General features: G+C 46.3%; 1 protein-coding gene across 3 annotated transcripts in view; it reads left to right on the plus strand.

The window, feature by feature from the left end:
• kif21a (kinesin family member 21A) overlaps positions 1 to 12,206 on the plus strand; it is a 189,137-nt gene that overhangs the window by 141,602 nt on the left and 35,329 nt on the right. For all 3 annotated transcript variants that reach the window (XM_072471655.1, XM_072471658.1, XM_072471656.1), the window contains 3 exons: positions 503 to 560; positions 2,267 to 2,321; positions 2,730 to 2,962. In XM_072471655.1, coding sequence (XP_072327756.1) covers positions 503 to 560; positions 2,267 to 2,321; positions 2,730 to 2,962 — 346 coding nt within the window. The remainder of the gene's footprint in view (positions 1 to 502; positions 561 to 2,266; positions 2,322 to 2,729; positions 2,963 to 12,206) is intronic.

Consider the following 12,206-nt stretch of genomic DNA (forward strand, 5'->3'; position numbering starts at 1 on the left):
TGAGTTACAGTATGATTGCGATATTAATCAATGTCATTGTGTTGCCTGCCTGTGATATTACAGTTACTTTGTCAGGAATTATTTGCTGTCCAATTCATGTAGGATAAATTGGCTGTGACTACAATGCAAAATTGTGTAGTTGACTAATAGATGACATGTGCAATACAAATTGTTGCTAAAGTTCCCGTGTAACTTAAAGCATAAATAAAGTAGTAATTACAGAGCAGTATCTTATCTTTGTTCTTGTGTTCAGGTGGTCATTGCGAGGCGGTTAGCTATTTAACTATTGGTCTGATACTCTCTGACTCTTTAGATTACTGCTCTGTAATCTTTTTCAGTTACCTCTATGTTCTGCACAACTGTTAGGAAATGTAAGGTGAAAGCCACTAGCACAATAAATAAATATAATCTTAGTCCTTGAAGTTTATAAGTACCTGATATCTCTAGGAACCTTTTAGTGTAAAGTAAAGGGATAACATTTATGTTTTGTAATAACTTGTAGAAAATGGAGATGAAAGCAGTGAAGAAGAAAATGTAACTAGTCCTGGAACAGAAGGCAGGTAAGATAATGTACTCCATAGTGCCAAAGTGCACTGCTATTTTATTTCTGGCAAGCTTTTCCGATTTTGCAAAAAAAAAGTACAGTGCACTGCAGTTATTTCCATAACTTGTGACATATTGAACAGAAAACACAGAAATCGCTAGCAAGTGTGCCCATGAATCTGCTGCAATATTTAACTTGGTCTTGTTGAAGTTAATTAAATTCAAAATGAAGCTCAAAGAAACTAATATTTTTGGAGAAATTAAATTTCTTTTTACTTTAAATAATTTGAAGCCATCTTGTTGGCTTGGATAAGTGTGTGTGGGGAGTGTATAATGTGTATGTGCGGCTGCAGCTTGTCAGCCTCCCAAGTGTCGATCACGGACCCAGCGAATCCTGCATGTTTTTCATTGGAATCGATTGTGTTCCATGCGGCACCGGTGCTAGCCCCTCAACGGTAGCAGAATCGGTCCAGGTACGGCGGCAGTTTTTCTGTCGTAAATGTCTACTGATTCTGCATTGGCGTCAACACTTTGTCTCAGAAACGCAGAATCCTGGCCAAAGTTTTCTGATTAATTAATAACATCCCCACCTGTAAAACTTGTATTTATGTGGCTTAAAATTCTATTTATGTGGCTTAAAATTCTTTGTGATGGTGCAGTGTGTATTTTAAAATGTCTTCCACCATTTTTGTATCGGGTATATCTATTCAACTTTTCAAAACCACTGAGTTGGCTTGAATATGCTGGTACAAGCAGGGTATGGTGAAGAGCACACCTACACGTGATCTGTGCATAGTACCTGAATCGAGGGGCATTGACTCAATTTTTAAACTTTTGGATGAGCTCTTCCTTTTATTTGGAAGCTGCGGTGCATTCAAAGAATAAAAAGGACACTAGGCTTATTGTAGCAGTTTACTTCAGAAAACAGCCAGTGTGGTGCATTGGAAACACCTTTTTCGAAACAGCTGTGCTAGAATATGGATGATCTTCCTTTAATCTCCAAATCTGCCACTGGTACAGTGTATTTCTCCAGATATACTCAGTTACTGCATGTTGCATTTGACGTTTGAATGCATCTAAAATTGTGTTTTGATCAGCAATGGTACACGTTCAGTATTCCAGTTTTTCATCCAAGCTTTTGGCAGGGGACTGGCAAAGATTTGTTTTCATGTAATTCCGAATGGTTACAAGAATTTTTAAAAATTGTATCTGTCTTATAATTAGAGGAAACCGATTAAAATGGGGTTTTAATTGGTACATTGTGTGGGTTGCTTAATTGGATGGCCAATCCTCTTAAAATATCGAGAAATATTGAAGTTCTTTATCCGGCTTTCCTTAGCATGTGTAGTGAAGGACTAAGGAAGGGAGAAGAGGTGAAAGTGGAGTAATTGGATAACCTAACTTGAGTTCTGGAGAAAAGTCATTTTGGACACACAACATTGTGTTTTTTCTCCTTCCACAGATACGGATACCCGAGTTTTTCTAGCGTTTTGTTTTTATTTCCGATCTCCAGTATCATAAAAAGCATATTAACAGCATAAAAGCATAATAAAACATAATAAAATAATAAACAGCATAATAAAAGCATGTTTTGCTTTTATTATACAGATCAGGAACCTTTCATCCTGCATCAGAATTAATTGTTGAATAAATCAGTTGAAATTGCATCTCCTGGGACAGGAAGTTTATTTGGGTTCTGTGTTTTTTACCTTTGTTTCTACAGTTCATTGACATCTGACCTTATGAGATTAACAGGTGACACCAAACCAAAGGATAAGGTATTTGAGTTTCTTATTTTCTAACTTGTTTGGAGAATTATATTAAAAAGAGGGCCTTGGAGCAGAGAGACCTTCTGAATGTTTCAAATTAATTTGTTGGTTAAATACCTGTAGTATTGTCTAATGTCTTGCTCTCGTACAGTTATAAAATTATTAGTAATTATTGCTTTCAAATCAACCTCTGCTTCATAAATTGCTTCTTGATAATTGCCAGGCCAAAGAAATATAGGGGATGGCTGAATTAAATCCACATTGCCAAATTGATTGAAAACTACCACGTGCTTGTGTCATCCTATTAATTGTTACTGTTATTTAAAATATCAGTTTAAATCGTTAAATATATTCTGCTGAGAATTAACCATTGATAATGTAATACAATCTTAAATGTTTCTGCACATTATTGTACAGGCACGAAGGAGGACAGCTACACAAATGGAATTGCTTTATGCAGACAGTAGTGATTCTGCCTCCGATATTGTTTCAGGAGATCTTGCTATGCCTGTGCCATTAATGCCTGTTGCAGAGGTGCAAGAAATTGAAAAGGAGACTGGAACTTCTTTGCAGGCTGATGCCGCTTCAGCTAGAGAAAGAGAGATAATCCCATCACCATCTGGCTTGCCTCTTAGGCTTGGCAGTAGCATGTAAGTTCTGCCTGCCATGCACTAATTACCTCAGCTTGTTGCATGATGCTGCATTGGTTTATGATGGCATTTTCCTGTCTTTAATCCTTAATTCTGGTATTAAATCAACCTGTTAAGCATAAAATAAGTGTTTAGTATCCAACTTCAAGAATTGATTTACAAAATGAAAATTGATTTACAAAAATGGAAAAGGTGTGGCCTAGTGGTACTGTCACTGGACTAGTAATCCAGAGACCCAGGGTAATGCTCTGGAGACCCAGTCCGATTACCGCCACTGCAGATGGTAAAATTCAAAATCTAGAATTAAAAGTCTAACAATGGCCATGAAATCATTGTCGATTGACGTAAAAACCCATCTGGTTTACTCATGTCCTTAGGGAAAGAAATCTGCCATCTACCTGGTCTGGCCTACATGTGACTCCAGATCCACAGCAATGTGGTTGACTCTTAAAATGAACCCTCAGGGCAAATAGGGTTGGGCAATAAATACTGGCCCAGCCAATGACATCCGCATTCTAATAATTGATGTTTTTTTAAAATTGCCCTTATTCAGCTAATTTAGCAGCTGAACTTTAAACATAGCATGTTGTCGATAGGCAAATCCATTGCATAATTAAAAATATTACTGGTGCTGGGAGTTGCAACATAAATGGAACGGATTGCTGAATGAATCCTTTTCTATTGTGCTTATCCCTTTCGTGTAAAGCTGATCAAGGTGAGGAATGTTGATGCAAGGAACTGAAATATTTGCCATTTGGGTACCTGTCGTTAGCAATCTTAAGTAAATGACATCAAGTTTTTTTCCACTTTCTAAGTTAATTGAATTACTCATACCTATAATTGTTAATTAACTACTCCACTTGTTTTACCTTTGCTTGTCCTTCACATATTCGTATAAAAAGTCAGAAAAATTACTTCAATATTTCAAAATATCCCTTGATCTGCATAAGATCCCTACTCTTTTTCTTTTCTTTTTATGTTAAATTATATACTATTTACTTGCCAGTCTGTCCTTACACCATTGCTAATCTTTGCTTTCCTTCTGCATTTTTTTTCTGTTTAATCATATTTTGTATTATTAACTGTCAATTTGTCACAAGCTACTGTTAGTCTCATTTTAATTTGAATTCCCCAATCATCCAAGGACCTCCAGCTTTACCTGTGTCACCTTTAGAAATAGGGTAAGTCGATAATGTGTCGTCATCTTCTTTCTGAACAGTTCTTATTGTTATCTACTCTTACCTTTCTGTTCTTTTTTTTACATTTCAATTTATTTGACTAGCTCTTTTTATTTTACCTTGGAAGTTGTTATTTTCTTATTAATGCCTCTCCTGTTCATTCATCCACCACTTAAAAATTGGAATGAATTGATTTCTTTCTTTGCTGTTTTCTCGCTAGTTTTGAGACATATCCCCCTGCCCACCCTCGGTTCTGCTGTGTAAAGAAACCATTGTTTGAAATTGCCTTCTTGAAGATAAACCTTTCTTTCAAATCTTTTTATTGAAAGAAAAAATAATTATTGTAACTTTAGGAAGGTCATTCACCAGACATTATTCTGTGTTCCCTAATACTTCCATTGACAGCCAAAGCTCCTTGGGACTGCTAAAATATCATCTGTTTTCATAAGGGAGGCTTCGAAGTTGATCCATTATTAAGCAGTATTGTTGGGCTGGGGCTGAATTTAATTTTCTATAATTTCATAGCTCACATTCTTGACCCATTTTTATTTTTCCTTTAAAATCATTGTGTTTTGCTTGCTTCAGTTCGCTTCTATGGTATTTGTTAACATTTTTTTAGTAGGTTAGAAATGCTCTATCCAAATAGATAAGTTTGTATTGGACATTTTACTTAAATCCTTGTGCTTGACTCGGTTCTTCCTGGCTAAAGATATATGTTTATGCTCGATTAGTTCAGAACTAATAGAATTAAAGATATTTGCTAATCTACCCTGGAGCGAAATAAGCCAGGTTCAATTACTTTATCAGCTTTAGCTGCCAGACTATTAGCTGTGAGCATTTAATCTCATCAGTAACTTCCATTGAAGCATTTTTAGCTGCATGTATATCTTAAACTGCCAAGACTGCAGCACTTTTGGATCCATAATACCCTGCTGTATATTCTCATCAGCCATGTCTTCATGCTAATCATCTCTGATCTCGTATATCATCAATGCGGTCTCCAATTATTGTTGACTTAATATTAAACCCAGGCTAATCAATGCTACGGGCTCTTTGAATACAATTTATTATCCACTTACTGGGTGGCATGGTGGCATAGTGCTTAGCCCTGCTGCCTCACACCGCCAGTGATCAGGGTTCAATTCCAACCTTGGGTCACGGACTGTGTGGAGTTTGAACGTTCTCTCCACGGTTGTGTGGGTTTCCTTCGGGTGCTCTGGTTTCCTCCCACAGTCAAAGATGTGCCGGTTAGGTGGATTGGTCATGCTAAATTGTCATTTAGGGTTAGGTGGGGTTACTTGGTTACAGGGGTGGGATGGGGGGTCAATGTAGACTCGATGGGCCGGATGGCCTCCTTCTGCACCACAGTGATTCTATGATTCTAACTCCTTTGTGTTTATTTTGTGTTTCATGAGTGCTTGTAGCTCCATTATTCAAATAAGATTGTTGGATCCAGTTTGGCTTTAACCTTCGCCATTGTTATGACTGTCAAAGAAAAAGGGGAAAAATAGTGCAATTTCTGGTGCAACTTGGAGCATTGGAACAGGAGTAGGCCATTCAGCCCCTCAAGCCTGCCCCATCATTTAATGAGATCATGGCCGATCTGTGGCCCAACTCCATATACCTGCCTTTTTCCCATATCCCTTAATATCTTTGCTTAACAAAAATCTCTTGAATTTAAATTTGCCAACTGTTTTAGCTTCGACTGCTGTTTATGGGAGTGAGCTCCAAACCTCTACCATCCTTTGAGTGAACAAGTGTTTCCTAACATCCCTCCTAAGACTATGCCCCACCCACCCCAGTTTTAGAAACTCCAACCAGTGGAAATAGTTTATCTTTATCTACTCTGTCTTTCCCAGTTGAAATCTTGAATACTTCGATCAGATAACCTTTTAAATTCCAGTGAAAAATGGGCCTAATTTGTGTAATCTCTCCTCGTAACTTAACCCCTGTAGTCCAGATATAATTTTAGTAAACCTACGTTGCACTCCCTCCAAGGCCAAAATATTCTTCCGAAGGTGTGGTGCACAGAACTGCTCGTGGGGTCTAACCAGGGTTTTGTATAGCTACAGCAATACCTCTGTGTCTTTATACTCCAATCCTATGGTTATAAATACTGGCATTCCATTAGCCTTTTTGATTATTTTCTGTACTAGTTTGTGGCATTTAAAGGATCTATGCACCCGAACCCCCAAATCTCTTTGATCACCCACTGTACCTAACAGAAAGTACTCTGCTCTGTCCTTCTTTGGTCCAAAATGGATAACCTTTTATTCAACAGATTTTCAGCATTTTCATAATACAAAAACAACAAAACAAAACCCTCCTAACCCCCCCTCCCCACCAAACAGTCAACTGTAACCAACTCCCAAAAGTGCATGATAAACAAATCCCAACAATTGTCGAACGCCTCCTTCATACTACCCTCAGCTGTATCAGCCCTAATCTTGCAAATCAAGTCGAGGCATTCACCCTCCGCAGCACCTCGCATCGCAATCCCTCTTCCAACACCACCCACAGCTGTTCCTCGCACTTTGTCTTAATCCCCTCCATGGGCACCCTATCCTCCTTCAAGATCCTCCCGTAGATCACCGAGACGACCTTCCTCTCCAACCCTCTCCTGCTGACAGGGCCGTCTCCAGCAACGAAGAAGCCGGCGCTATCGGGAAGGTCGGGAAGACCTTCCTTGCAAAGTCCCGCACCTGCATGTACCTAACCCTTCCGTCTGCTCCAACCCATACTTTTCTCCCAGCTCTTCTAGACTCGCAAATCGCCCCACAAATCCTTCATTTCCTTAATCCCCTCTCGTCCCACCCGTGAAATCTCACATCCACGCCTCCCCAACCCCCAACTTTAAGTTCTGTCTTTTTTTTTTGGAAAATATATTTATTCAAATTTTTCAACAAATTTTCAACAAAACCTCTCCCCCAACAAGAAAAAAGAAACAAGAACACAACAAGCAGAAATTATACATTGAATTTCCCCCACATACAATAACCCCCCATATAACAGTAAAAAACACAAATAGGGAAACCCTCCACCTTAACCCAAACGCCACCCCAAAATAACCCCCCCCCCATCCCCGGGCTGCTGCTGCTGCTGACCTCCTCCTAACGCTCCGCGAGATAGTTTAGGAACGGTTGCACAGACCCTCGCAAGGCAAACTTTATCCTCTCCAGCTTGATGAACCCTGCCATGTCATTGATCCAAGCTTCCACACTAGGGGGCTTCGCATCTTTCCACAGTAACAAAATCCTCCACCGGGCTACCAGGGACGCAAAGGCCAGAATACCGGCCTCTTTCGCCTCCTGCACTCCCGGCTCGTCCGATACCCCAAATAATGCTAATCCCCAGCTCGGTTTGACCCGGGCGTTCACCACCTTGAACATAGTCCTCGCAAAACCCCTCCAAAACCCATCCAGCACCGGGCACAACCAGAACATATGGACGTGATTTGCTGGGCGCCCCCAGCACCTCCCACATCTGTCCTCCACCCCAAAGAACCTACTCAACCTCGCCCCTGTCATATGCGCTCCGTGAGTAACTTTAAACTGTATTAGGCTGAGCCTGGCGCAAGAGGAGGAAGAATTAACCCTACTCTGTGCATCAGCCCACAGACCCTCATCTAACTCCTCCCCAAGCTTCTCCTCCCACTTGCTCTTTAACTCCTCCACCGAGGCCTCCTCCTCTTCCTGCAGCTCCTGGTAAATCGCCGAAACCTTGCCTTCTCCAACCCATACACCTGAAATCACCCTGTCCTGAATCCCACGTGCCGGAAGCAGTGGGAATTCCCTCGCCTGCCGCCTCACAAACGCCCTCGCTTGCATGTACCTGAAAGCGTTTCCCGGGGGTAGCCCAAACTTCTGCTCCAGTGCCCCTAGGCTCGCAAACGTCCCATCGATGAACAGGTCCCCCATTCTTCTAATCCCTGCCCAATGTCAGCTCCGAAACCCCACATCCACCCTTCCCGGGACAAACCAATGGTTCTCCCGAATCGGTGACCAAACCGAGGCTCCCACCTCGCCCCTGTGTCGCCTCCACTGCCCCCAAATCTTCGGCGTCATCGCCACCACCGGACTCGTGGTGTACCTTGTCGGCGAGAGCGGCAGCGGTGCCGTCACCAGCGCCCTCAGGCTCCTGCCCACACAGGACGCCATCTCTATCCTCTTCCAGGCCGCCCCCTCTCCCTCCATTACCCACTTACGGATCATCACCACATTGGCTGCCCAATAATAGCCACATAGATTCAGCAGCACCAGCCCCCCCTGTCCCTGCTAAGCTCCAGAACCACCCTCTTCACCCACAGGGTCTTATTCGCCCACAAAAATCCCATGATGCTCCTGCTCACCCGTTTGAAAAAGGCCTTGGGGATCAAAATGGGAAGGCACTGGAACACAAAAGAGAAACCTCGGAAGGACCGTCATTTTGATCGACTGCACCCTACCCGCTAGTGAGAGTGGCAGCATATCCCATCTTTTAAAATCCTCCTCCATCTGCTCCACCAAACGCGTCAAATTGAGCTTGTGCAGGGCCACCCAACTCCTAGCTATTTGGATCCCCAGGTACCGAAAGCTCCTTTCCGCCCTCTTCAGCGGAAGCTCGTCTATCCCCCTTCCCTGGTCCCCTGAATGCACCACAAAGAGCTCACTCTTCCCTACGTTGAGTTTATACCCCGAAAAGTTCCCAAACTCCCTAAGGATCCGCATGACCTCCGCCATCCCCTCCACTGGATCCGCAACATACAACAACAGATCATTGGCATACAATGACACCCGGTGTTCCTCTCTTCCACGCCCCCCCCCCCCACCCCAATCACATTGAGGAGCCTCCGCACATTTTTATTTAGCTGCCTACCCTTCACAAATCCCGTCTGGTCCTCATGAATCACCCCCGGGACACAGTCCTCAATTCTCGTAGCCAGCACTTTCGCCAGCAACTTGGCGTCAACATTGAGGAACGAGATCGGTCTATACGACCCACATTGCAATGGGTCCTTGTCCCGCTTCAAAATCAAAGAAATCAGCGCCCTGGACATTGTCGGGGGCAAAGTCCCCTCCCTCGCCTTATTAAAAGTCCTCACTAGCAGCAGGCCCAGCAGGTCCACGTATTTCCTGTAAAATTCAACCGGCAACCCATCCGTCCCAGGGCCTTCCCCGCCTGCATGTTCCCCAATCCTTTCACCAGCTCCTCCAGCCTAATCGGCGACCCCAAGCCAGCCACCTGCTCCTCCTCCACTCTCGGGAACCTCAGCTGATCTAGGAATCGTCGCATCCCCTCCTCGCCCGCTGGGGGCTCAGACCTGTACAGATCCCCATAGAAGTCCCTAAATACCTTGTTTATTCTCACCGCACTCCGCACCGTATTCCCCCCTCTATCCCTAACTCCACCAATCTCCCTCGCTGCCTCCCTCTTACGAAGCTGATGTGCCAGCATCCGACTCGCCTTCTCTCCATACTCCTATGTCGCCCCTTGCGCTTTCCTCCACTGTGCCTCTGCGTTCCCCGTGGTCATCAAGCCAAATTCCGTCTGGAGGTTCCGTCGCTCCCTAAGTAGCCCCTCCGCATAACTCCTGTCCACCCTTAAAATCTCCCCCACCAACCTCTCCCTCTCCCTCCTCTCTCTCTTCTCCCTGTGGGCCCTAATGGAGATTAGCTCTCCCCTGACCACCGCCTTCAACGCCTCCCACACTACCCCCACCTGCACCTCCCCGTTGTCGTTGGCCTCCAAGTATCTTTCGATACACCCCCGCACCCGCCCGCACACCCCCTCATCCGCCAACAGTCCCACATCGAGGCGCCACAGTGGGCGCTGGTCCTTCTCCTCCCCCAACTCCAGCCCCACCCAATGCGGGGCGTGGTCCGAGATGGCTATGGCCGAATATTCCGTTCCCTCCACTTTCGGGATTAGCGCCCTACTCAAAATGAAAAATATCTATCCGGGAGAAGGCTCTATGGACGTGGGAAAAGAAGGAAAATTCCTTGGCCTGCGGCCTGGCAAACCTCCATGGATCCACTCCCCCCATCTGGTCCATTAACCCCCTGAGCACCTTGGCCACAGCCGGCCTCTTACCTGTCCTGGACCGATAACGGTCCAGTGCTGGGTCCAGCACCGTGTTGAGCCCCATTATCAAGCTTCCAACCTCCAGATCCGGAATCCGACCCAGCATGTGTTTCATAAATCTGGCATCATCCCAATTCGGGGCATATACGTTCACCAGTACCACCCGCACCCCCTACAACTAACCACTCACCATCACATATCGACCTCTATTATCCGCTGCACTATTCAGTGACTCGAACGACACCCGCTTCCCCACCAGTATTGCAACCCCTCTGTTCTTCACATCCAGCCCTAGATGAAAGACCTGCCCTACCCATCCCTTTCTCAGCCTGACCTGATCTGCCACCTTCGGATGTGTCTCCTGGAGCATAACGACGTCTGTCTTCATTCCCTTTAAGTGCGCGAACACCCGGGCCCTCTTGACCGGCCTGTTCAGGCCCCTCACAATCCAAGTTATCAGCCGAATCATGGGGTTACTCCCCCCACCCCCCCCCCCCCCTGGCCGACTAGCCATCTCCTTTGCTATGCCAGCCACGTGCCCGCGCCTCACACACCCTCCAGTCCCCCAGGCGGCGGACCCCCGCCTCGACTACCTCCTACTTCCAACTCCCCTTTGGCCAATGCAGCAGCAACCCAGTCTCTTCCCCCCCCCCCCCCCCGCTAGATCCTCATCTAGCCATTTTGCTTCCCTCATGACACTTCCGTAAGTCAGCTGACTCCTGCTGACCCCGGCCTCTCCCGCCATTCCACGAACCCCCAGTGTGAGAATCCCCCCACCGCTTGGCAGTCAGTGTGCGCCCCTCTCCAGCACCGCCCCCCCCCTCGGCCCCGCCCCCATCCTTCCCTGACGCGGGAAAAAGCCCGCGCTTTCCGTCTGAGCCGGCCCCGCCCCCTCTGGCGCAGCTCCTTTTTGCGGCCTTACCCCAACTCCCCATCCCCGGGCCTCCACCCCCCCTCTTCCTCCGCGGGGCCCTGCCCCTCCAACACCGACGCCCACACACTCCCACAGACCCAACATCAAATCCATTCACCCATCCCCACCCAGCACCAAAACAACCAAAACAAAAAGAACATTCCCCAAACGCAGTAAACACAGTAAACATCCCCCCACGACAAACCTTCAGTTTGAGTCCAACTTTTCAGACTGGATAAAGGTCCATGCCTCATAAGGCGTTTCAAAATAGTGGTGCCGATCTTGGAACGTGACCCACAATCGCGCTGGCTGCAGCATCCCGAACTTCACCGCCTTTAGCCCGGTTAAAATCAGCCCTCTTCTTAGCCACCTCCGCACTCCAGTCCTGGGAGATTCGGATCTCCGTGTTCTCCCACCTGCTGCTCCGTTCTTTTTTGGCCCATCTCAGGACACACTCTCTGTCCATAAAGCGGTGGAACCTCACCACTACAGCCCTTGGCGACTCGTTGGCTTTGGGTCTCCTTGCCAGGACCCAATGAGCCCCATCCAGCTCCAGGGGCCTCGGGAAAGCTCCTGTGCCCATCAGCGAATTGAGCATCGTGCTCATATATGCCCCGGCATTGGGCCCCTCCACTCCTTCAGGGAGACCCAGAATCCGAAGATTCCTCCTCTACCTATTCTCCAGGTCCTCAAATTTTTCCTGCCACCTCTTGTGCAGCGCCTCATGCGCCTCCACCTTCACCGCCAGGCCCAAGATCTCATCCTTGTTCTACGAGGCATTTTGCCGCACCTCCCGGATCACCGCCCCTTGGGCCTTCTGGGCCTCCACAAGCTTCTCAATCGCCGCCTTCATTGGCGCCAGCATTTCTGTCTTCAGCTCCACAAAGCAGCGTTGAAGGAACTCCTGCTGCTCCTGCGACCACTGCGCCCACACTGCTTGGTCTCCACCCGCCGCCATCTTGCTTTTCCTCCCTTGCACTTTCCGTTGCACCTGGATCAGTTTCTTAACCGCTCCACTCCTGGTCCAATCCATATAGTGCCCGGGGAACCTTGCTGTCACCTTCCCACACTGGGAGCTGTCGAACAATTGCCG

The sequence above is a fragment of the Scyliorhinus torazame genome, chromosome 13, assembly GCF_047496885.1.
Source record: "Scyliorhinus torazame isolate Kashiwa2021f chromosome 13, sScyTor2.1, whole genome shotgun sequence".
In the NCBI taxonomy this organism is placed as follows: domain Eukaryota; kingdom Metazoa; phylum Chordata; class Chondrichthyes; order Carcharhiniformes; family Scyliorhinidae; genus Scyliorhinus; species Scyliorhinus torazame.